The following is a 24774-nucleotide window of genomic DNA, read 5'->3' on the forward strand; positions in this document are numbered from 1 at the left end:
AGGCCATGAGAGCCAGAGACTGGAGGTTGGGATGTAGAAGCGACCCTTCATTCTGAGTGATGAAGGTTGGAAAACATTCCAATATCCACGGTTCCTCGGAGGACAACTTCAGAAGAAGAGGGAACCAAATCTGACACAGCCAGAAGGGAGCAACCAGAATCATGGTTCCGCAGTCTTGTTTGAGTTTCAGCAAAGTCTTCCCTACTAGAGGTAAGGAAGGATACGCATATAGGAGGCCTGTTCCCCAATAAAGGAGAAAGGCATCTAACGCTAGTCTGTCGTGGGCCTGAAGCCTGGAACAGAATTGAGGGACCTTGTGATTGGATTGAGTGGCAAAAGATCCACCGAGGGGGTGCCCCATGCTCGAAAGATCTTGCGGGCTACGCCCATGTTCAGCGACCACTCGTGAGGTTGCATTATCCTGCTCAACCTGTCAGCCAGACTGTTGTTTACACCTGCCAGGTATGTGGCTTGGAGAAACATGCCATGACAGCGTGCCCAAAGTCACATCTGGATGGCTCCCTTACACAGACGGCGAGATCCGGTGCCCCCCCTGCTTGTTGGTGTAATACATGGCAACCTGATTGTCTGTCTGAATCAATATGATTTGGTTGGACAGCCGGTCTTTGAAAGCCTTTAGAGCGTTCCACATCGCTTGCAATTCCAGGAGATTGATCTGAAGACCTTTTTTCTGAAAGGACCAGGCTCCTTGAGTGTGAAGCCCATCTACATGAGCTCCCCACCCCAGGAGGGATGCATCTGTCGTCAGCACTTTTTATGGCTAAGGAATTTAGAATGGACGCCCCAAGGTCAGATTGGATCGAATCGCCCACCACTGCAGAGAATTCCGGAAGTCAGTGGACAGTTGGATTACATCCTCTAGACTCCCCGCAGCTGGATACCACTGGGAAGCTAGGGTCCATTGAGCCAATCTCATGTGTAGACGTGCCATGGAAATCACATGAACTGTGGAGGCCATGTGCCCCAAAAATCTCAACATCTGCTGAGCCATGATCTGTTGAGACGCTCGACCTATGGACACCAGGGAAAGGAGGTTGTCTGCCCTTGTCTCGGGAAGAAAAGCTCGAACTGTCTTTGTGTTCAACAGGGCTCCAATTAATTCCAACTTTTGCACTGGCGTGAGATGGGACTTGGAGTAACTGATTACAAACCCCAGTAGTTCAAGCACCTGAATAGTCATTCGCATGGACTGCTGAGCGCCTGCGTTCGATGTGCTCTTCACCAGCCAATTGTCGAGATAAGAGAACACATGCACTCCTACTCTGCATAGTGACGCTGCAACTACCGCCAGGCACTTTGTGAATACTGTGGGCACAGACGCCAGACCAAAAGGCAGCATACAGTACTGAAAGTGCTGAGTTCCCAGCCGAAATCGAAGAAACTTCCTGTGAGCTGGAAGGATCGAGATGTGTGTGTATAAGCATCCTTTAAGTCCAGAGAGCATAGCTAATTGTTCTCTTGAATCATGGGAACAAGGGTGCCCAGGGAAACCATCCTGAACTTTTCTCGAACTAGAAATTTGTTCATGGTCCTTAGGTCTCGGATGGGACAGATCCCCCCCCCCCCCCTATTTTCTTCTGCAGAAGAAAGTACCTGGAATAGAATCCCAGCCCTTCTTCCCCTGGTGGAACGGGTTCGACTGCATCGGCCTTTAGAAGGGCGGAGAGTTCCTCTGCAAGTACCCGCTTGTACTGGGAACTGACTGTAAGATTGAGCTCCCGGTGGACAATTTGGAGGTTTGGATTCCAGATTGAGAGTGTATCCTAGCCGGACTATTTGAAGAACCCACTGGTTGGTTATAGGAAGCCACCTTTGGTGAAAAAATATCAACCTCCTTCCAACCGGTAAATCATCCGGTACGGACACTTTTATTGAGGCTATGCTTAACTGGATCCAGTCAGAAGCCTGTCCCTTGCTTTTGCTGGGGAGCAGCATGGGCCTTAGTCGCACACTGTTGACGAGAACGAACATGCTGGGGTTGAGACTGGGAGGCTGCCGAGAAGCAGGAATGTACCTACGTCTAGAATAGGAATAGGGAGCACTCCTAATCCCACCAAAAAACCTCCTAGATGAGGAGGCAGTAGCAGAAGACGTCCGGTGGGAAAAAGAATCCATAGCATATCTGATCAACTAGATCCTCTACTTTCTCACCAAAAAGATTATTCCCCCCCCCCCCCCCCCCCCCCCCGGCAAGGAACATCCATCATTCGCTGCTGGACAGAATGATTCAGGTCAGAGACACGCAGCCATGAGAGTCTGCGCATCACTATACTTTGAGCAGCAACTTTGGATGTCACATCAAAAGTGTCAAATGTACCCCCTGGCCAGGAACTTTCGACATGCCTTCTGCTGCCTGACCACCTGGCAAAAAAGCTCGGCCAGCTCTGTAGGGACTGCATCAACCAAGCCCGACAGTTGCCGTATCGAGTCCCGCAAGTGCTGCTCGTGAAGAGCTGGTAAGACTGGATCTTGGCAGCGAGCATAGAGGCCTGGTACGGCTTCCTCCCAAAAGAGTCAAGAGTTCTAGCCTATCTGCCTGGAGGCGCCGAAGCATAGTCTCTAGTACTCCTGGCTCTCGAGGGCGGAGTCCACCACCAAGGAATTGTGGGGTAACTGAGACCTCATCAACCCAGGTTCACAGTGGATCCGATACTGGGATTCAGCTTTTTCAGGACCATGGGGCCAGACAGAGGGGCTGACCAGTTTCAAATTAGGACTTCCTTCAGTACCTTATGCAAATGAACTGTCACAGCCTCTTTATGTGGAGAAGAATAATCCAGGACCTCGAGCATCTCAGTCCTGGGCTCATACTCAACTTCCACAGGGAAGGGTATAGCCGTAGTCATTTCCCGAACAAAAGAGGAAAAGGACAGACTCTCCGGTGGAGATAGTCTCCTTTCTAGCGGAGGGGAAGGATCAGAGGGAATCCCAAAGGACTCATCAGAAGAGAAGTACCTGGGATCCTCTTTTGACTCCCATGAACGCTCCTGCTCAGTATCGGATAGAACCTGAGTTAAGGTGCTTCGACAATGAACCTGCCTCAACGCCAAGGAACGATGTCCTTGATGGCGATGTCGAGAGGCCGATGCCCGGTCCGACTGCGACAAAACTCCATCCACCGACGTCGAAGGGGAGTCGACCTGGGTGGCAGCCAACGTGGATGCTGCAAGCAGCATAGAGGCCGGGGACCTCACCGCAGTCGAAGGGCCAGACACTGCTGCAGCAGCAGGTTAAAAAAGGCACAAGCACCCCCGACACCAAAGCTGACTGTCATAGCAGCCTTCCAGAAGTTCTGGAAACAAGGCCCGGATGCGCTCGTCGAGAGCCGCCATTGGAGAAGGCTGCGGGGTCGATGGGACAAGCGGTGTCAGTATCCATGGAGGCTCGGGAGCAGGTACCAGGCTACTGGGAGACTGACGCATTGGCACCTCCTATATCGAGAGGGAGCGATCCTGGGTGCAGACTCTCTCGACGCCCCGGAGCTCCCAGTACCGTGTGTCGAAGAACGATGACGGTGCTTCTTCGCCTTCGCTCGACACCCGTCATTGAGATGCCTCTGTACCGATGAGGAATCCTCAAGTCTCCTCGGGGCCCAGTCCAACGAAGGTCAGTCCCGGGGGGCCTGCATAACAGGAGGCCTCGAGGCAGGTGGAGACCTACTTGATGCCTCACTGATCCCAGCGCGAGTTGGTCTCTCAGCAGCCATTATCTTTCTTCCCAATGTCGATGCTCCTGTTGATGTCGACGCCGACGCCACTGACCTCAGTACCAAAGTCGATGTCGAAGGACCGGACTGAGCCCCAAAATGTTTTTCTCGTTGGGCTTCTCGAGACGCTTGAGTCCATTTCTTCACACGAAGACACAGACTACAAGAGGCTGGGCTATGGTTGGGCCCAAGGCACTCGATACACCAGGCGTGGGTATCGGTAGCTGAGATAGTCCGGTTGCACCGCATACAACGCTTGAAGCCGCTGGGTGTCTTCGATGACATGGAAGGAAAAACGGGTTCAGCGAAATCAAGTGACGCGATTGTGCCTTTGAAAAGTAAAAGGGGCACAAAAGGAAGAATCCGGCAATGCGGCCTGAAACTCGGCCGCGTCGAAAAAGAAAAAAAAAACGTATAAAACGGGGCTACATTCAAGAAAAATACGAGAAGAATTTTTTTTTAAAGAATGACGAAAAAATAAAAGAAAACTAAAATGAACTAGCCGTCAAAGACTCTGTTTCCTGGGCCAAAAACAAAGAGAAGAGTTGAAACGCTGTCTCTCAGCGGCAGACAAGAAAAAAACTGAGGAAGCACGCTCACGTGACAGGTGGGAAGTCATCTGTGCATGCGATTTGCACGCTAGAATACTCTAGCAAAACTTTGTTTTTATTTTGCTGGCAAAATGCCGGTTCCTGGGCCGACACGGACGTCGACCCACATGTGAGACCAAGCAGCCTGCTTGTCCTCGGAGAATTATATGGCACAAGAATTCAATGGATCTCTTGTAGAATTCACGTTTTTTCCAGCTTAGCATACAGAGTGGAGGAGTAGCCTAGTGGTTAGTGCAGCAGACTTTGATCCTGGGGAACTGGGTTCGATTTCCACTGCAGCTCCTTATGACTCTGGGCAACTCATTTAACCCTCCATTGCTCCAGATACAAATAAGTACCTGTATTTACTAAGCAAACTGCTTTGAATGTAGTTGCAAAAACCACAGAAAGGAGGTATATCAAGTCCCATTTCCCTTTTCCTTATGCTTCCTCAGTTGCACCAATAGTTGACAAAATGTGGTGGTAATAGTTTGGTGGTTCTTCAGTGAAAAATCAAGATAACAACTAGGTATACTACCATGCATTGATCTAGTAAGGTCCTCGAATATGTCATTGATCAGGTGTTGAAAGGTAGTAGGATATTTCTTTACTCAAAGGGCATCACTAGATACTCGAAATCTCCATACGAGGAGCTGAAGATTGGTTTGGCATTCCAGAAGGTCATTAATAAATGGAAGTGGACTCTGATTGTGGACAGTCATGGCACTCAACATTTAGTAATTCATCCATGGTAAAATGGAGCCATTCTTCATGGACAAAAAGAAAGTCAAGGCTCCTGCCAGAGGTGTCAAAGATTTGATAAATTACTTTGGAAAGACAAAAAAACATTACCACCATAGATAAACAGGGTCCTTTAAAGATGTAATTCTTTTATTAAAAACCCAATGTGGCCAAGTTCTACCCTCAGGCTACATCAGAGGTACAAAGATACAGTAAATCCCAGTGTAAAACTCAAGGTTATTTCAGTAACAGAATAAAACAGAAGTACAAAACCACTCTCATAGTAAATGAGATCATGGAAAAGGTCTTAGGAGGAAGCCAACAAGAGAAAGTGGTATGAGATCAAGCCAAACCTAAATGGAAAATAAAATGATCAAAAAAATGTATAATAAATTATTTTCAGACATCATAAAATGAAATGTGTCACGTTCAAAATGTGAAATGCATTTTTATTCAGTCCAAGAAGAAATGCATTTCTGTTTCTCTTTCTTCACTGTTACATTGCTCACAGAATCTGGTTCCTTGAATTTTCTATTTCATTTTTGTCTGCATATTTGTTTCTATTTTGTAGTTTCTTATACAGAAACAGTGCTGGGCAGACTTTTACTGTCTGTGCCCTGAGAAAGGCAGGGACAAATCAAACTCGGGTATACATATAAAGTATCACATACCATACAAAATGAGTTTATCTTGTTGGGCAGACTGGATTGACCGTTCAGGTCTTTATCTGCCATCATTTACTATGTTACAAGGTGATGGTTTTTGTTTTCTACTTGTAATCAAGGTGAGGAATTCTGTTAACATCTACAGAGATGTGAAAAAGTTTTTGCTCCCCTCCCGATTTCCCCCATTATTCCATATATGTCACACTGCATGGTTTCAGAACTTTACACAATACGTAATATTAGATAAAGGGAACCTAAGTAAACACATAACATAATTTTTAAATGATGTCATTTATTTAAGGAACAAAGGGGCTCTTTCTAAACTGCAGTAAAAAGTGACCTTACTATGCCCTTACATGGAACTTTCAAACATGATAAGGCCATTTTTACTGCAGCAGGAAAATGGTCATTTTTTAAAAATTTTGTATTAATGGTCATGCGATAATTTTGCTAATAGCATGTGGTCATTAATAAATATTAGCACATGAGCACTTACAACAGCTATTTTGTAAATGGTAAAGACTCGTGCACTAATCCTGTGTGGAGGAGTAGCCTAATGGTTAATGCAATGGGTTGAGAACCTGGGAAACTCGGTTCAATTCCCACTGCCGCGCTTTGTGACCCTGGGTAAGTCCACTCAACCCTCCAGTAGTGCCTCAGGCAGAAAAAACAATTGTGAGCCCAGTAGGGATAGAGAAAGTACCTGCATAGAATATGTAAACTGCTTTGTTTGACAAAGGCGGTATATCAAGTCCATGATCCTTTACTCCTAATCAGTTAGTGTGAGGTGATATAGATGTGCTAACTGTTTAAATCAAAAACATCTATTCTCTGTCCCCAGACACACCCACCCGTCTGCACTAAAAAATAAAATATCTTTTAGCACATGGTTTGTATGTGCAGATTAAAAATTTAACAAAGTTTAATAAAAGGACCTCATAGTTAACTGTCCCCTTTGTTAATCAACCACTTGACCAAATTTAACTGATAATTACATTCAGCTGATTGAACACTGCCAGGATTGACTGCAGCCAGACCTGCTGAATCTAAACCTCACTATATAGAACCTTACCATGAGAGTGAAATAATCGCCACAAAGTTTCCACAAGAATGCTATGCCACAAAGAAAATTCCAGAAGAGATGACAAAAAAAAGTTGTTAAAATATCAGCCTAGAAAGGATTACAAAGCCATTTCCAAAGCTCTGGGACTCCATCACACCATAGTGAGAGCCACTAACCCCTAATAGAGAAGACTGGTAGTGAATCGTCCCAGAAATGGCTGCTCTGCTAAAATTACTCCAAAGGTGCAGCGACAACTCATGCAGAAAATCACAGGATATCCTAGAACATCCAAAGAACTTCAAATCTCTCTAGTATAGGCCACTGCTTAGCGCCAATCTTTTGGTGTGCACCCGAGTCCCTGGCTGAAACATATACCTCTTAGTCTTGCTATGAAATATCATGGATATGTGCAGCAGTAGGTGAGAGGTTATGGACAGTGTTTCTGCACAAAGGACTAGAATTCAGGGTGGGTGCTCAGGAAAAAGGGGGTGGAAAATCTCTGGGACAGTTTGGCTCATGTAGGGATCTTAGCTTTGTTCTGTATCCTGGTCCTGTTTGTCAGGCTTTGGCCTTTTTCTTTCCTTGTGCTAAACACAGAGATCTAACTGACCCTTTTCGCCTCTTCTAGGTAGCATCCTGAAGAATAAAAGTATTGTCTTTACAACCTGGTTGGCCAGGCTGACAGATGCACATGATTTGCATTTTTACTGGAGGCAGTTCACAGCCTGTGTGAAGAGAGATTTTCTGGTTTCACAAAGGCCTGGATCAGGAGTTGGACGCAACAGCCACTAAAACGTTGGAGAGGGGTTTAACCTAGAAGGGTTTGACAGGCATCACTGCAAATATTCTAGGATACCAATATACTTCCATTTGGGAAAAGAAAACAAACAAGCTGGACGTCTAGAGGGAAAATGGGCGGGGGATAAGTTATATTTCAAATTAAGGTATAAAACTGGGGAAGATGACAGGAGGAAAAGGGGGAAACTGAGTTGGTGAGAAAATGGGATTCTAGATGTGTGGCTGAAGGCATAAGACATTTTAATAGGGAATTATGGGAGGGCTGGTGGCTGGGACAAACCCTCCTGATAGTTCAGGGATTCTTGCTGTATTGGATCTGTCAATGCCCTGGTATTATTTGAGAATGGTGAAGCTCATTTCTTAGAATGTTTGGGGGGCGGGGATTAGATAAAATTTAATGTGCACAAATATAAAGTGATGCACATTGGGAAGAACAATCCAAATCATAGTTACCTGATGCTAGAGTCCACCTTGGGGATCAGCCCCCAAGAAAAAGATCTAGGTGGCGTTGTACATAATACGCTGAAATCTTCCACCCAGTGTGCAGCGGAGGCCAAAAAAGCAAGCAGAATGCTAGGAATTAATAGAAAAGTAATTATTAGGATGGTAAATAAGCCTGATAATACTATAATGCCTCTGTATCACTTCATGGTGAGACCTCACGCAGCGTATTGCATTCAGTTCTGGTCACCGTATTTAAAAAAAAGATATAGCAGAGTAGAAAAGGTTCAAAGAAGAGTACCCAAAACAACAACAGGGATAGAACTCCTCTCATATGAGGAAAGGCTAAAGAGGTTTGGGCTCTTCAGCTTGGAAAAGAGACGACTGAGGGGAGATATGATTGAGGTCTACAAAATTCTGAGTGGTGTAGAATGAAGAAGTAAATCGATTTTTTACTCTTTCAAAAAGTACAAAGACTAGGGGACACTCAATGAAGTTACACGGAAATACTTTTAAAACAAAATAGGAGGAAATATTTTTTCACTCAACGAATAGTCAAGCTCTGGAACTCTTTGCCAGAAGATGTAGTAACAGCAGTTAGTGTACCTGGGTTTAAAAAAGGTTTTGACAAGTTCCTAAAGGAAAAATCAATAGTCTGCTATTGAGACAGACATGGGGAAGCCACTGCTTGCCTTGGGATTGGTAGCATGGAATGTTGACACTATTTGGGTTTCTGCCAGATTCTTGTGACTTCGATTGGCCACAACTGGAAACAGGATACTGGGCTAGATGGTCCACTGGTCTGACCCATGTATGGCTATTCTTATGTTATGTTCTTAATTTCTTGTACCACTAAATGCATAAATTCTACAAGCAATACAAAGGCATAAAGTTGACAGTTGTTCATCGGAAATAAGCCTGCTGCTTATCTTTTGCACCATTCTTGTAAAATCAGATGCTGTTTCTTCTCGAAATCCTATGATTTCTGAAGATGCATTTTACTACTAAAATAAGTGATCATGTTTTATTGTTAAGGGCGTTACCCAACTCTTCTTGGTTTAAATATCACCAGAGTTCAAATTCCACTTATGCACCCTTGTAACCTTCAGGCAACGAAAGCTTGCTGATGTACAAACTTAATGCCCGATGCTCAGAAGCAAATGCGGGCAGAGGCCGTTAGCGCCAGTCTAGAGCACACTTGATCCTGAAAAATGCTTAGAGGCCCCTACCGCAGCCATTAACAAGCGAGCCAAATGATACCAACACTAGAATTAAAATTAGATTTAAATTAGGTCAATAGGCATTCCCCGCGATGCTCGGAGAACAGAATCCTTAAGAAGGGTGCCCCTAATTCAGAAAACCTAACGTTAGGGTGTCTAGAGAAGCAGTCTTCTGGATTCCATCACCAGATTGGATGCAAGAACCACTCCAAAGGGCCATGTTAGCCAACCCTCGCACCCTCTAAGAAGCCTACAGCAGTGATGGAACAACACACACCCAAAGATTGCCGCCCAGCCCCAGCAGCCATTGGCTCTGGAGAAACACGTGCAGCTGCTTTCTTGCTGGAGCAAGTGGGAAACAAAAAAAATAATAAAGTGTGGGCACTTGGAAGCAAAAGCAAATTCAAGATCATCCGAACTGTCAGATATGTATGCGAAAGTCACTGGGTTGAAGCTTGAGGCTCATTTGCTCCACCTTGTCAGCTGGGGTCCTTAAAGTCGAAACGCCACCTCTCCACAGGCTGATGATGATCCATAACAGTGGCCGCATTAGTGCCTTATTCAGCCAGACATGTAGACTGTGCATGTGCTGAGCAAGTCCCCCCTCCATACATCCCAATGTTCAGCACTTATAGCGCATATAAAATTTGCATGCCCTAGCACTGAGCAGCACTGTTTGGGCAGCATTTTTTGCATGGAGAACACAGATCAAAATCTACAAAGATATAACAAGATCAGATAAACTAAACTACTACTCACAAAAAATTTCTGAGAGCAGCAATTCCTCCTGCACTCTCTTCCAGTTGGTCAAATTGCTAACAAATGCATCACCCCAATTAACAGGAAACAAACCTAACTGTAGAGGAACTCTCAGGCTTCTTTCAGAGGAAAATAGAAAACCTGCTAAATTCTATCCCCAAAACAGCACAGCCTCAAGAAATAACAAATGATCCTACAGTAGATGGCTGCCCAGCAAACCACCAATGGTAATCTTTCACATAACTCACACCTCAGGCCTTTAATCCGATAATAGACAAATTTCCTTAAATCCACACTCCTAACAATAACAGAATATATATCCTCCATCATAGGCACAACACTGAACAAGGGGATTTTCCCCAAAGAACTGGGCAGAATCATATTACCACTGCTTAAAGGGGGAAACATCACAAAAAACATACCCAACTATCACTGCCAACATTCCCCACTATAACTAAAATCATGGAGGTAGCCACGGCCCTCCAATTCCAGGAATACAGAAACCAACATCAAATACTAGAGCCAATGAAATCTGGATTCCGACCACTGTTCAGCATGGAAAACGTGTTCGCAGGAATCCTCTCTGAACGCCGAATACTCCTGGATAAAGGTCAGCAAATCTTCCTCATGCAACTGGACTTGTCCACAATCTTCGATTTTGTCAACCATGAAATCGTGCTGACAATGCTAGAGGATGTTAGAATCTCAGGCAAGGTCATTAAGCTGGTTTACAGGATTCCTAAAACACAGACCCATACAAGTAAAATGGTAGCAAGCCCAATCCAGCACATGGCACATGAAATATGGAGTCCCACAAGGATCCTCTCTCTCCCCTATCCGTTTAAATTTTATCTGACACAGGGAAAATACTCAAACTGTTTAACACCAAATATTTCTCCTATGCAAACAATATTATTCTATTTCCAAGCCAAGACTTACCAACAACATACTCACCCACGAAAGAGGTCTTCAAAATGTTAAAAAAAAAAAAAAAAAAAAAGTTATAGCCTAGTTCTACTTACTGAATTTAAAAATTAACCCAGACAAAGCAGACATATTATGGGTTGGCAACAACCCAATGGACGTGCCAAATATACTGCCTGAGCTAACAGGATCAAAAATCCCTTTAAAGAAAGAAATTAAGATACTGGGAATCTGCTTAGATTCCCAGTTAACCATGACGACTCACATTAAATGATATAACCAGAAAATGTTTCTTCAAGTTGAAACTCAACATGTCAAATATCTCATTGACCCATCTTACTTCCAGATCTTGGTACAAGTGATGGTTCTTACAGAACTAGACTACTACAGTACGATAAATCACTACGAAGACTATAGATAGTGGAAAATACAGCTGCAAAACTAATAGGCAGAAGTCGCTGGTCAGACCATGCCGCACCTTATCTAATAAACCTTCACTGGTTGCCACTCAAAGCAAGAGTGGAATTTAAGCTTCTCACCATGACCTTTAAAGGCCTTAATGGACTTGCACCACCCCACCTATAAATATTCTTTCACATTCATCAACCTAGAAGACTCCTTAGATCATTGAAGTACATCAGATTAGTGCTACCCACCCAACGAGAGTGCCAACCGGAAGGGGGGGGAAAACAACTCCACTTTAAGAGGTAAAGGAGCTGAGCTGTGGAACACACTACCACAAAAAATTAGGGTACTATCAGACTATATGAAATTCTGTAGAGCCATCAAAACATGGCTATTTCAAAAACATTTCAGCCTGGATAGCCCTCCTCGGAAAACTAGTTGTACAGTAAAACACCAGACTGCCAAAATCCCTGTAGAAACCACCTACCACACTGAACATTAACTGCCCCATCTGAACACTTTAAATAACCTTCATGACCAATATGCAAACATACCGTGAAAACATTGCTAGTCTTGATCGTGGAACTAGCTCTGCTTAAGCCTTTTGAATCAAAATGTTTTCAACTAGGGATAAAACAAAGGATTTCAGATATATAGTCTTCTAAGTTGCGATTCCTATTAGTAATTAAGAATTAACCTTCTGATTGTAAGACAGACCACCTAGATCTTTAGAGCCTAGAATATTTAACTATTGACATTCAAATATGTTGTAACTATTGAAATATTCAAATGTTTCTTCTTTTATTATGATGTTTATTGTACTAATAAGGTTACCTGGATACCTAATTGTTAAATGTAGATTTACAGTTGACAGCAAGCCGCTTAGAACTTGACAGCAGATTATAAATGCCAAATTAAATTAAATTTCCCGGTGCTGTTTTGTACAGCACCAGAGTTTTGAACATCCACCCATAGATTCTAAGCCCTCTGGGAATAGGGAAGTACCTACTGCACCTAATGTTACACCCCTAGATAGCAATAAAAAGACACAAGTTAAATTTAAAAAAAAAAGGGTGAAAGACGCTACTGTTCAATTTATCTTCTGCTGTGGAAGATTTAGGAAGCTTCTTTCACTTCATGGGTGTCACTGGGTTGCGAGATGCACAAATCATGAAAGGTTTTTTTATTTTAGTTAAGGCTTCAAAAATGCTGGTAACCTGCTCCTTTAGAATTTTCTGGCTTTTAAAGACATTGGCTCACAATTCATTTTTCTTCACATTATGAGAGGGTCCAAAATAGGTTATGTAAATCTTATGAGAGCCATTTTCTGAAGCCTACTTTCTTACTATACTGTAAAAAGAGGAGGAAGATAAAAGCAATAAGGGTTTTTTTTTAAAATATTTTTTAGTGAGATAGAGACTAAAGAAATAAAAAAGTTAAAATTATAACTATAGCAGAATGCTCTAGGAAAAAAAAAATCAGAAAAAGATGGCTCATGTCCAATCAGCACAGTAGACAAAAACTCGAACGAAAACACAGAACTTCCATATGTGCTCAGAAAACATTTAATAGGATTTTTATAGCTCTGAGAGAGCTATTCCTTCTCTGCACCATTTAGACCATCATCCATTTTGTGGTCAATTCATCCTGTTAGCAGAGAGCCTCTCCACTTTGTCTCAATAAGGACTGTGAAGTTCAAAACATTGTTACTGTAAAAGAATTTTTACAAATTTCCATTATGAGCAACTTTTCAAATGAACTGATATGGAAAAGTCCACTAAAAACAATAAAAAAGGGCTTACACATTCCTGAATCAAGCTTTATTAATTCTACAAAACTAGCTAATCAACAGCCATTTGAAGTTGGATTGTAGGAGTAAAGATGCATCATGCTTTCTAGGGAAAAGATATCAAGATGGCATGTTGATATGGAAAGTCAAGCAGAGTACAGCTAAACATATGCATTCTGCCTCTACAGTGTACAGAAATTTAAATTTTGTAATAGGATTTTCAAATTATAATTTCACATCTTAGGAACCAAATATTTATTTTATAGGAAGAAAAATACCTTATTATATCGATCATGGGGAACAGACTGCAGTACGATAGGCTCCATTGTAGAAACATTTGCAAACTGTACTTCTGGAATATAGAGTGCACAAACCACATGAGCCCAACCTAAAAGAAAAGCCACAGACTGTTATGGTGTGGTATTTTATGAAATTTCACAACCTTGTGAACTAGAGCCCTGATAAAACATTCTGAAAATATATTTTATTATGTTTTAGACATCTACTGTCTGGAAATATCCAGTCTAATGACAAATCTTGCTGAAACTGATTCATGGCATTCTGAAAATAAAATGCACCTGCAAAATACAAGTACTTCCTTATGCTCTACCAAAGTCTTTGTCCTTGTGGGTAACAGAATAAAAATGATACCTTATGATAAACATTTTGTATACAGCATGTAGGTAGGCATTGGGATATTCAAGTTAGGATCCCAAAGCATGTATAAAATGTTTGCTGAATGTTAACCTTTTTAAAATACATGGAAGGATGCTGAGGAATACAGTTCAAGTGACAGAATGCCCAACAGAACAGACATATAAGGGCCCCTATTACTAAACTGCACTAGTGATTCCCACACAGCAATGAAGCCCATTCAAAGTGGTTTAGTAAAAGGGGTCCTTAATAAGAAACATTAAAAAAAAAAAAGAACCAGCATCGCCCAGGTTTTGAATATGTACATTCACTGTTTCAGATTTAAACAAAAAAAAAAACTATACAAAGCTTGTTTTCTGCATAACTCTGTCAAAACCATCAATTTCAATAAAATTCAGGATATATCATCCTGAATAAATTTGCATATCAGGACAATAATCGCTAAGTGTTGGAGACATCATTTAGGTAAGGTGGCCATCATGAGTGCATGCTTATTGCAAAATTTATTCAAGATGCCATATCCAATATTTTATTAAAATTGTTCAAGGTTTGACAGAATTATACAAAAAACAAGCTTTATATAGGTTTTCATTGTTTTGTTTTAAACACAGAGTAAATAATATTAAAAATTCCACGGATACCAGACAAATTTTATAAAACTGGATATCCAGAAATAACCAATTAAGAAGCCAAGCAAAAAAAACAAAATTTTTTTTAAATTTTTGAAGTGGTTTTAATTATTACACGGGTAAGCACAATTGCCACTTCAAGGACTCATGCAAACTCAAGTCTAAAAGAGCAGTTAGCTGATATGCCTGCCTCAGTCATTGCCAGAATTTTTAAAGAACAATTTTACAACTGTGCACCCACACTACTTTTGTGCATAAATGCAGAGCTAATTGGCATTAAAGTGAATAAGTGCCATAGGAACTATAAAGGTGCATATAAGTGCTATACCACCTAAGTGCAAAGGGGCATACAATATGGGCAGCAATTACAGGACATGTGTGTATCTCCCACATACATTACAGAATACTGTTGCATGTGTTGTTCATTGCACTTATACCTGCCATCCACACGGCATACACAGACATACCTACATTTAAGCACACTGATGCAGGTTACACTAGTATTGATGCCATTATAGGATAGGCACTTCTCACGCTGCATCTAAGCACTCCATTATAAAATTGCCACTTTAGTGTCATGAGATTTTTTGGCTTACTGTATTATAATGGGATATTATATAAGTTAATTTTGGTTGTTCTTGGATTGAACTTATGTTTGCACATTGGACATGGGGGAATTCTATAAGAAGCTGTTAGTTTTACGCAGCAGGAATGTGCATAAGTGGCCATTTACAAGCATAAATTATTTCTCGATGGCAAGTGCTTTGCCAGTGGAAGTATGCCTAAGCGAAGCACACAAATGTGTGTATATTATAGTATACATATATTCTTGCTAACATCTAGGCACTGGCATTTACACCAGATATAGGGCTCCTGAAAGTAACAGTGTATTAAAATGTAAGCGCATTTTCTGCCATTTACACTTGCAGTCTATAAAGAAAAATATATGACTATTTTGGTTTATATATATATATATATAGAGAGAGAGCAGGCTTGCAATAGGTGCCTCCTTATCTTCTTATCCTAGGCAACCTGTTAAAGAATTACTCCAGTTACTTTAGACATGTTATTTCATGTTGTACATTTTTTATTTTTTGTTAGTTTTTATTTTTTGTATGATACTATAGATTAATTCTGTCTGACCTCACAAGTGAAAGGCGCAGTCTATAAAAAACTATACTGAAATTAAAATTAAATTAAAAGCTGAGACCAGAGGAGGAACCAAGCTGGTGGTGTGAATCTTTACAGCATGTAGCCGTGTTTTTCTTGCTGTTAGATTTTCTCTACAAACCTATGTCACATACCAAGAGGAAGGGGATGGTAAAGTGGCTTCCCCGACTGCTAGAACTTCCTCCCCGGTGAAGCAATCAATAACATGCAACGCTGCAAGAACCATTATCAATGAAACCGGAGAAGTTCTGGCATTGGCACAGGGCGAAGGAGAGCCCTTGGTCTTCAGGTTATATGTTGTACGGTCCCCTCTGGTGCACAAACCACCACTGCACCCAATGGACTCCCAGGTAGAAGTGGGATCTTTCTCTGAGAAAGTTGCATATTGGGAGGCCTCAGACAAGAGCGAGATTGCCAGTGGAATCGTTGGAGTGATGTACAACAGTGGAGGACTGCTGGAAGCAGTGGTAAACCCCACAGCAGTATCTATGAAGAGCATTTGGATGGCTCTCCAGAAGCTAAACACCTCGTGTGAGAAATCTACAAGGATAAAGGTGAGCCATTCGATACTGTGTATCTGGATTTTCAAAAGGCGTTTGACAAAGTACCTCTAGAAAGACTCCAGAGGAAACTGGAGAGCCATGAGATAGGAGGTAGTGTTCTATTGTGGATTAAAAACTGGTTAAAAGATAGAAAAGAGAGAGTAGGGTTAAATGGTCAGTATTCTCAATGGAGATGGGTAGATAGTGAGGTTCCCCAGGAGTCTGTGCTGGGACCACTGCTTTTTAACATATTTACAAATGATCTAGAGAAAACTAGCAGGTAATTAAATTTGCTGACAACACTAAGTTATTCAAAGTTGTCAAATCGCAAGAGGATTGTGAAAAGTTACAAGAGGACCTTACTCGACTGGGACACTGGGCATCTAAATGGGAGATGACGTTAAATGTGAGCAAGTGCAAAGTGATGCATGTGGGAAAGAGGAACCCAAATTATAGCTGTGTAATGCAAGGTCCCCCCTGAGGTCTGCAAAAGGAGGCATCAGGTACACGTGACCTTGTCTGCCTGGCTGAAGGACAAAGGGAACAACAACGTGCTGCATTACCTGCTGAGACTGTCTGACTTGTACTGCTGCCAGTTTAGAGGGGCAGGAAGTGGTGGAGATGAAAACGATAATGGAATTTAAACATGCATGGGATAAACACGAAGGAATCATGTTTAGAAGGCATAGATCCATTGAATCTTAGTGGAGATTAGGTGGTGACACCGGTAAATGGGAAACAAGACTAGTGCTGGGCAGACTGCTACGGTCCCACCCATGCTCCTCCCACTTTGCAGTTACGCACTATAGCACATAGATGCTATTTTATAAAATAGCACCTAATACACTTACATGTGTCACCACTAATTTAAGATACCTTTGATGCATGTAAATGGCATGCAACTAAAGGTGTGAATTTATAGAATTACCTCCCTAGTGTGTTCTACTGCAGGCAACAGAGCTCCAATACTACCAAGTGATTTTCTTCCTTATCAACTGCTTGGCTGTGGTTTCACTTTCAGATTTCAGCTATCTAATACCTACCTAAACTGTTTAGTTGTTTTGTGTTTGCTGCATATCTATATTTCAACTGTATGGCCCTGGGTTTACTTTCAGATTTCTGATCTCTACACTGGACTATACTTATCTAGATTGTAAGCTCTTTGAGCAGGGACTGTCTTTTTGTGTATGGTGTACAGCGCTGCATATGCCTTGTAGCGCTATAGAAATGATAAGTAGCAGTAGTACTATTACGATTTGGCCCATGTTTCATGCTCTCATTCATCGCGCTACCTGGTGGCTAGACCTGGTGGCTGCTATGGATTGACTGCTAGCTGTTTCCCATGTTGCAGAAGGTGCTCCGGTCTGGATCTTCCAGCCCTCCGGACTGTCTTAAAAGTTTTTGGAACTGAGCAGCATCCGTACCTGGTGACCTCCCTTGTACTTTGCCTTCATTAACCACCTGGATGCTTTCTAGTTTGCCTTGCAACAGAGGTCCTCAGAGGAGTTTCCCTCGGCGACAGTTGTTGCAGTGCGTCTGTGCTATTTTCCGGTCTGTGCTATTTTCCGGTTTCAGCTTTGGCCTTGCTTATATCCTGGTTTATTCTACTGTCTGCTGCCTGCCCAAGACCCGGCTTATCTCCTGGTTTATTCTACTGTCTGCAGCCTGCCCAGGACCCGGTTTGTCTCCTTGTTAGTATCCTGTTCCTGCCTTGTCTGGTAAGTCCTGCCGGCTGCCTGCACCCAGGGGCTCAACTCCTGGAGAAGGGCGGTCAAGTGCATGTGAAGTCCAGCGATTTTCTGTCAGAGGTCTGCCTTGTCTTGTTTGGGAGATTCTCCTGCCGCTGCTCGGCAGGGGTCCAAGGGCTCACTAACCCAGTGGTTTCACAGGAAGCCTGACAGAACTACTTAGTTTTTTATATTTACTAACGGAAATAATATATATGCACTTCTCTCTGCCTTGCTCCCCTAGAAAGAACAAGCCTTTAAACAGTCTCTGTAATCTGATGGTGAATTCTAAATTCTTAACTGTTGAAAACCTCTGCTGGGGTTTTTTTCCCCATCACCATTTATTGATAAGAGATTTGCTTTTAGATTGTATACCTGGATTACACTGAGATAAGGGTTGGCATTTAAAACTGCTGGGTTTATAGGACAAATTGGATTTTAAAAGTGCTTGATTTTTCTTTTGCCTTGGTCTACTTATCCCGTCCAATATAACTTTAATAGTAGTACTTCAAGTATAGCTTATTGCCACTTTCTATCAATACTTTGAGTGTATGAGCAGATTTTCTCAATTATAATCCCTCCCAGCCTACTTCTTACCCACTCACCCCTGAGCTTGCTGTTCTCGTATAGTCATCCAAAACCCAGTTACCAAACTGTGTGCCATAGCATCCTCACAGGGGAGCTGTGGTATACTTTAAAGACCCACTTCAAAATTGTGGCACCTATTGAAAGGCTGGCTGGGATGCCCAAGCCCCAAGATCCATGCTACCTGAAGAAGTCAGCGGCATGCTACAACCACTGAGGCCAAACTCCTGCACATGCGTAGTTCATGAGCAGGAATGATGGTGTCGGCAGCTGAAGCATTCCACCAATTTCCTCACTACTGAGGCAGAATGGACTCAGGGCTCTGGCAGCAGACTACTTCAGCTGACAGGGCTGGGGTATGGGGTATTCACCACCCCCCCCCTAATAAAAAAGGTAGATCTCCAAACCACTGCGGGGGCAGGGGGAGAAGAAGCCCTGAGGAAAAATGTGTGGCCCAGGTGCACTGTGAAAGAATTACTTAAACACTAAGGGCACCCTGTACTGAGAAAGTCTGGGAACCACTGACAAAGAGCATTCTTCAGTTAAGTGAAAAATCAATTAATCTTGCTTATTGGTATTTTAAACCATAGCACAGTGTTCACACTTATTCCAAAATGACTGCCATTCAATGCAATAACTGTACTGCATTAGTCTTAAGGCAGACCACCCTGTCTGTCTCCAACTCTCTGTTATGAAATAAGGAGCACACCAAACACAAGAGCTGATGCAGAAAGACTTGTGGTAGAGCTGTGTGCAGATGTCTGAGCACATGGCTTCTTCTCTGAGTATAATACCATGCCATGCAAAAAAGCTAAATGTATTTAAACTGTATGCATGGAAAACTTGCAGCACATGCACACAAAGGTTTCAAGGTAAGCGTGGCTACTTTGTGCGCATGTTCAAAGGAAAATGGAACTGACAACACACATAGTTGACTGTCCTTTCTATCTAAATATGAGCCTTGCAATAGTTTCCTGCATATTTAGGTGCAGAAGAGATGTTTTGTTCACACATGCGAGATTCAATTCAACCCAGGACTTGTATACCGTTAATATCCCCTTTTTAGGGTTCAGTGCAGTTTATAGCATCAGTGGGTTTACATCGTCAGTGTGGCAGAAGTTGGTACAATATTATAGGAAGGACTTGTCAGTTTAACTAATACATTTTCTCTCAACAAAAGCAACTGAAATCAAAATGAAAACCCCCACATGTGAAGCATTTTGGACAAAAATTCCTGCAACTATGGCCAAACAAAAGAACCATTGATTACAACCATGAACCACAGAAAGGTGATGAGCACCACAATCCAGTTGTAACCTATAGCGACATACCCCAAAGACAAAAATACCCAACTGTAAAGGTCTAAAATACAAACTAACGCATGCATCAACCTTTTCCTACATGAGCACAAAATTCTGGAACGCGCTGCTGCGCAACTTAAAACAATCTTTGAACCACCGAACTTCCGCAAACTACTGAAGACCCATCTCTTTAACAAGGCATATCACAAAGATCAACAAATGTGAACTCCTATACATATATCCAGTACTGCCTTTTAATATTTGCTTGTCAAACTACTACCATGTTCTATCATTATCATGTTACCCAAGATCCTTCTGTTATATTAAATGTATATTTTCTTATGTATCTTCACTACTCACGATGTATTGTAAGCCACATTGAGCCTGCAAAGAGGTGGGAAAATGTGGGATACAAATGCAATAAATAAATAAATAAAAATAAATAAACACAAAACAAAAAGAAGGCAAGGCATGTCTTGTTACTTTCTCTACTTTTGAAACTTGCAGGCGCTTCTTTCTGGTTGCAAGAGACGGCACAACTGACAGTTAGTTTAAAAACTTGCATGAAATCCTCTCCACAAACCCTTGTACACTGTCCTGGACCTGTCAAAAAAATTCTCGCCAAAATGCTCCTACCCGAAACCTCCGCTCACAGGACAAGTCCCTCCTCTCAGTACCCTTCTCCGCCACCGCCAACTCCAGGCTCCGCCCTTTCTGCCTCGCCTCACCCTATGCTTGGAATATACTTCCTGAGCCCATACGTCAAGCCCCCTCCCATCTTCAAATCCTTGCTCAAAGCCCACCTCTTCAATGTCACCTTCGGCACCTAACCATGTCACCTCTATTTAGTAAATCTAGACTGCTGCCCCAACTTGATTGACTACACATTTTGTCCTTTAGATTGTAAGCTCCCATGAGCAGGGACTGTCCTTCTTTGTTAAATTGTACAGCGCTGCGTAACCCTAGTAGCGCTTTAGAAATGTTTAGTAGTAGTACTAGTAGAATGGGATTTGATATACTGCTTTTCTGTGGTTACAATCAAGCATTTTACGTATTATATACAGGTACTTATTTTGTCAATGGAGCAGCAGTGGGGATCAAACCCAGTTCCCCAGATTATCAGGCCACTGCACTAACCATTAGGCCACTCCTCCACTCCAAAACCCCATGATTACCTTCCTGCCTTGATGCAGAATATTCTATGGGCTCATTGACATTCATTTTAATTCAGTAAGCATCCATCTATTCAGCGCAGATTATAACTAATGCACAATCCCTCTCTGCATTGCTCAGTGCATATAACCCATGCTCAACCTGTAGTAACCAAGCGGTTAGGTTAAAGATTTTCAATCTTTTTCGTCTCATAGCACAGTTAGTTACATGGTGCTAAATTGTCAAGGCACACCTCCATACATGGTCCAGCAGTTTAGCTTCTACCCCACCCCCACAGCATGGTGCAACATTTGACCTTCTTCCACCCCCACACTCAAACATCGTATAGCATCTGACCTTCATACCCCCTCACCCCAATCCCTACACATGATACAGCATTTGATCTTCTTCCCCCTCTCACCCGCACCCCCATACATAGTCCAGCATTTTACCTTCTCTTACCCCTCCACCCTCACAAATAATCCAGCATTTATCCCCCTATGCCCACAAAAATATTCCAGCATCTCTCTCTCCGGCCTCCTCTCTAGCTGGCGACCAGGCATCTCCCCTCGTCTCTCTTGACATAACCGCCCCCCCCCCCCCCCCCCCCCCGGTGTACTTTTAAAAGTTTTTCTTGTATGTAGCAGTCAGTGGCAGCAATTTATATACAGTGGGGGAAATAAGTATTTGATCCCTTGCTGATTTTGTAAGTTTGCCCACTGACAAAGACATGAGCAGCCCATAATTGAAGGGTAGGTTATTGGTAACAGTGAGAGATAGCACATCACAAATTAAATCCGGAAAATCACATTGTGGAAAGTATATGAATTTATTTGCATTCTGCAGAGGGAAATAAGTATTTAATCCCTCTGGCAAACAAGACCTAATACTTGGTGGCAAAACCCTTGTTGGCAAGCACAGCGGTCAGACGTCTTCTGTAGTTGATGATGAGGTTTGCACACATGTCAGGAGGAATTTTGGTCCACTCCTCTTTGCAGATCATCTCTAAATCATTAAGAGTTCTGGGCTGTCGCTTGGCAACTCGCAGCTTCAGCTCCCTCCATAAGTTTTCAATGGGATTAAGGTCTGGTGACTGGCTAGGCCACTCCATGACCCTAATGTGCTTCTTCCTGAGCCACTCCTTTGTTGCCTTGGCTGTATGTTTTGGGTCATTGTCGTGCTGGAAGACCCAGCCACGACCCATTTTTAAGGCCCTGGCGGAGGGAAGGAGGTTGTCACTCAGAATTGTACGGTACATGGCCCCATCCATTCTCCCATTGATGCGGTGAAGTAGTCCTGTGCCCTTAGCAGAGAAACACCCCCAAAACATAACATTTCCACCTCCATGCTTGACAGTGGGGACGGTGTTCTTTGGGTCATAGGCAGCATTTCTCTTCCTCCAAACACGGCGAGTTGAGTTCATGCCAAAGAGCTCAATTTTTGTCTCATCTGACCACAGCACCTTCTCCCAATCACTCTCGGCATCATCCAGGTGTTCACTGGCAAACTTCAGACGGGCCGTCACATGTGCCTTCCGGAGCAGGGGGACCTTGCGGGCACTGCAGGATTGCAATCCGTTATGTCGTAATGTGTTACCAATGGTTTTCGTGGTGACAGTGGTCCCAGCTGCCTTGAGATCATTGACAAGTTCCCCCCTTGTAGTTGTAGGCTGATTTCTAACCTTCCTCATGATCAAGGATACCCCACGAGGTGAGATTTTGCGTGGAGCCCCAGATCTTTGTCGATTGACAGTCATTTTGTACTTCTTCCATTTTCTTACTATGGCACCAACAGTTGTCTCCTTCTCGCCCAGCGTCTTACTGATGGTTTTGTAGCCCATTCCAGCCTTGTGCAGGTGTATGATCTTGTCCCTGACATCCTTAGACAGCTCCTTGCTCTTGGCCATTTTGTAGAGGTTAGAGTCTGACTGATTCACTGAGTCTGTGGACAGGTGTCTTTCATACAGGTGACCATTGCCGACAGCTGTCTGTCATGCAGGTAACGAGTTGATTTGGAGCATCTACCTGGTCTGTAGGGGCCAGATCTCTTACTGGTTGGTGGGGGATCAAATACTTATTTCCCTCTGCAGAATGCAAATAAATTCATATACTTTCCACAATGTGATTTTCCGGATTTAATTTGTGATGTGCTATCTCTCACTGTTACCAATAACCTACCCTTCAATTATGGGCTGCTCATGTCTTTGTCAGTGGGCAAACTTACAAAATCAGCAAGGGATCAAATACTTATTTCCCCCACTGTAGCCTGCTCACACCAACCCAGCACCTTTTCTATGGCAGTTCCCACCTATGTGGAACCAGAACTTTATGTCGGAGAGAAAGCTCCGGGGATGTCAGGCAAGCAGGCTGTATGAATCACTGCTCCCTGCCATCAACCACTACAGACAAGAAAACCTACTCCATTCTGGCACTAATTAAGCTGGCCCAACTTCCATGGCACACCTGGGGAGCAGCCATGGCACACTGGTTGAAAAACACTGGGTTAGACCTATGATAGCATTTTGTATCAAACCCTCAAAGAGTAACTGGCTGCAATTACAGGACATTCCAAAACTTTACAGCATCCAGTTAATTTACCCCCACTGCAACAAAGAACACTGCAACCTAAGAACAGATGGGCTACAGTAGTTTCAGAAATACAAAAGAGAGGGTTCCAAGTAAAGGAAAATCCTGCCAAACAAATCTTATGAAGTTCTTTGACTGGGTGACCAAAGAACTGAATGATGGACATGCGCTAGATGTAATCTACTTGGATTTCAGCAAAGCCTTTGATACGGTCCCCCACAGAAGACTCATGAATAAGCTGAAAGGGTTGAAATTAGGACCAAAAGAGGTGAACTGGATAGGAAACTGGTTGGCCGACAGGTGGCAGAGGGTGGAGGTAAATGGAATCTGCTCTGAGGAAAGGAAGGTGAGCAGTGGAGATTCCTCAGGGGTCGGTGCTGGGGCCTATTCAGTTTAATATATTTGTGGGAGATATTGCTGAAGGGTTGGAAGGAAAGGTGTGCCTTTTTGCGGATGACACGAAAATAGCCAATACAGTGGATACCCTGGAGGGAGTAGAAACAATGAGAAGGGATCTCCAAACCTTAGAAGAATGGTCAAGGGTCTGACACTTAAAATTTAATTATAACTCATAAAAACACTCGTTAGTTAACCTACAATTTTCAAGTGATACTACTGGGTAACATTTTTTTCTGTTTTAAATATGCAATAGTGCTCAGTGAAACGGCCTGTCCTGCAGGCGTATTTCACAGTATAAACTGTGTTAAATTGCCCAATATAGCATCATAGCACTCGAACCTCCCTCTCTATATACCGTTATTTAAACTTGCTAGTTACAATCTCCTGTTTCAGAGATAAATGGGCAAGAGGGCACACTACTTATCTTCAGGTGTGGTGATCATATTCATGAGTGCAAATACGTCCTACAGGAGTCCCCGTTTCAAAATGTGTCCATCCTTAAAATGGCTGTAATCCGCAAGCTCGTCCTTATTAGAAATTCATTGTCAGCAGTCCAAAACACTTTTCAATTCCTGTTCCCTACATGCGGGCATGTTTCGCTCAAAGGCAATTTCGGGGGAACGATCTGCCGATTCTGTGGCGGGAACTGGTTTATGCGCATGCACCAGCACTCGGTCAGTAGTAAACTGAGGCTGTGCAGGTATTAATCCACAAACGAACCTTTTCCAGAGACAGGAAGGCAGCAGAACTAGAGGACATGAATTGAGGTTAATGGGGTGCAGACTCAGGAGTAATGTCAGGAAGTAATTTTTCACGGAGAGGGTGGTGAACATGTGGAATGCCCTCCCGCAGGAAGTGGTGGAGATGAAAACAATAATGGAATTTAAACATGCGTGGGATAAACACGA

At 42.9% G+C, this 24774-nt stretch overlaps 1 protein-coding gene across 1 annotated transcript in view; it reads right to left on the reverse strand.

Moving 5' to 3' along the window:
* MLLT10 (MLLT10 histone lysine methyltransferase DOT1L cofactor) overlaps positions 1-24774 on the reverse strand; it is a 763568-nt gene that overhangs the window by 578959 nt on the left and 159835 nt on the right. Inside the window, exon 5 of the mRNA XM_030199437.1 lies at positions 13401-13510. Coding sequence (XP_030055297.1) covers positions 13401-13510 — 110 coding nt within the window. The remainder of the gene's footprint in view (positions 1-13400; positions 13511-24774) is intronic.

Source organism: Microcaecilia unicolor, chromosome 1 (assembly GCF_901765095.1).
Source record: "Microcaecilia unicolor chromosome 1, aMicUni1.1, whole genome shotgun sequence".
NCBI classification, from domain to species: domain Eukaryota; kingdom Metazoa; phylum Chordata; class Amphibia; order Gymnophiona; family Siphonopidae; genus Microcaecilia; species Microcaecilia unicolor.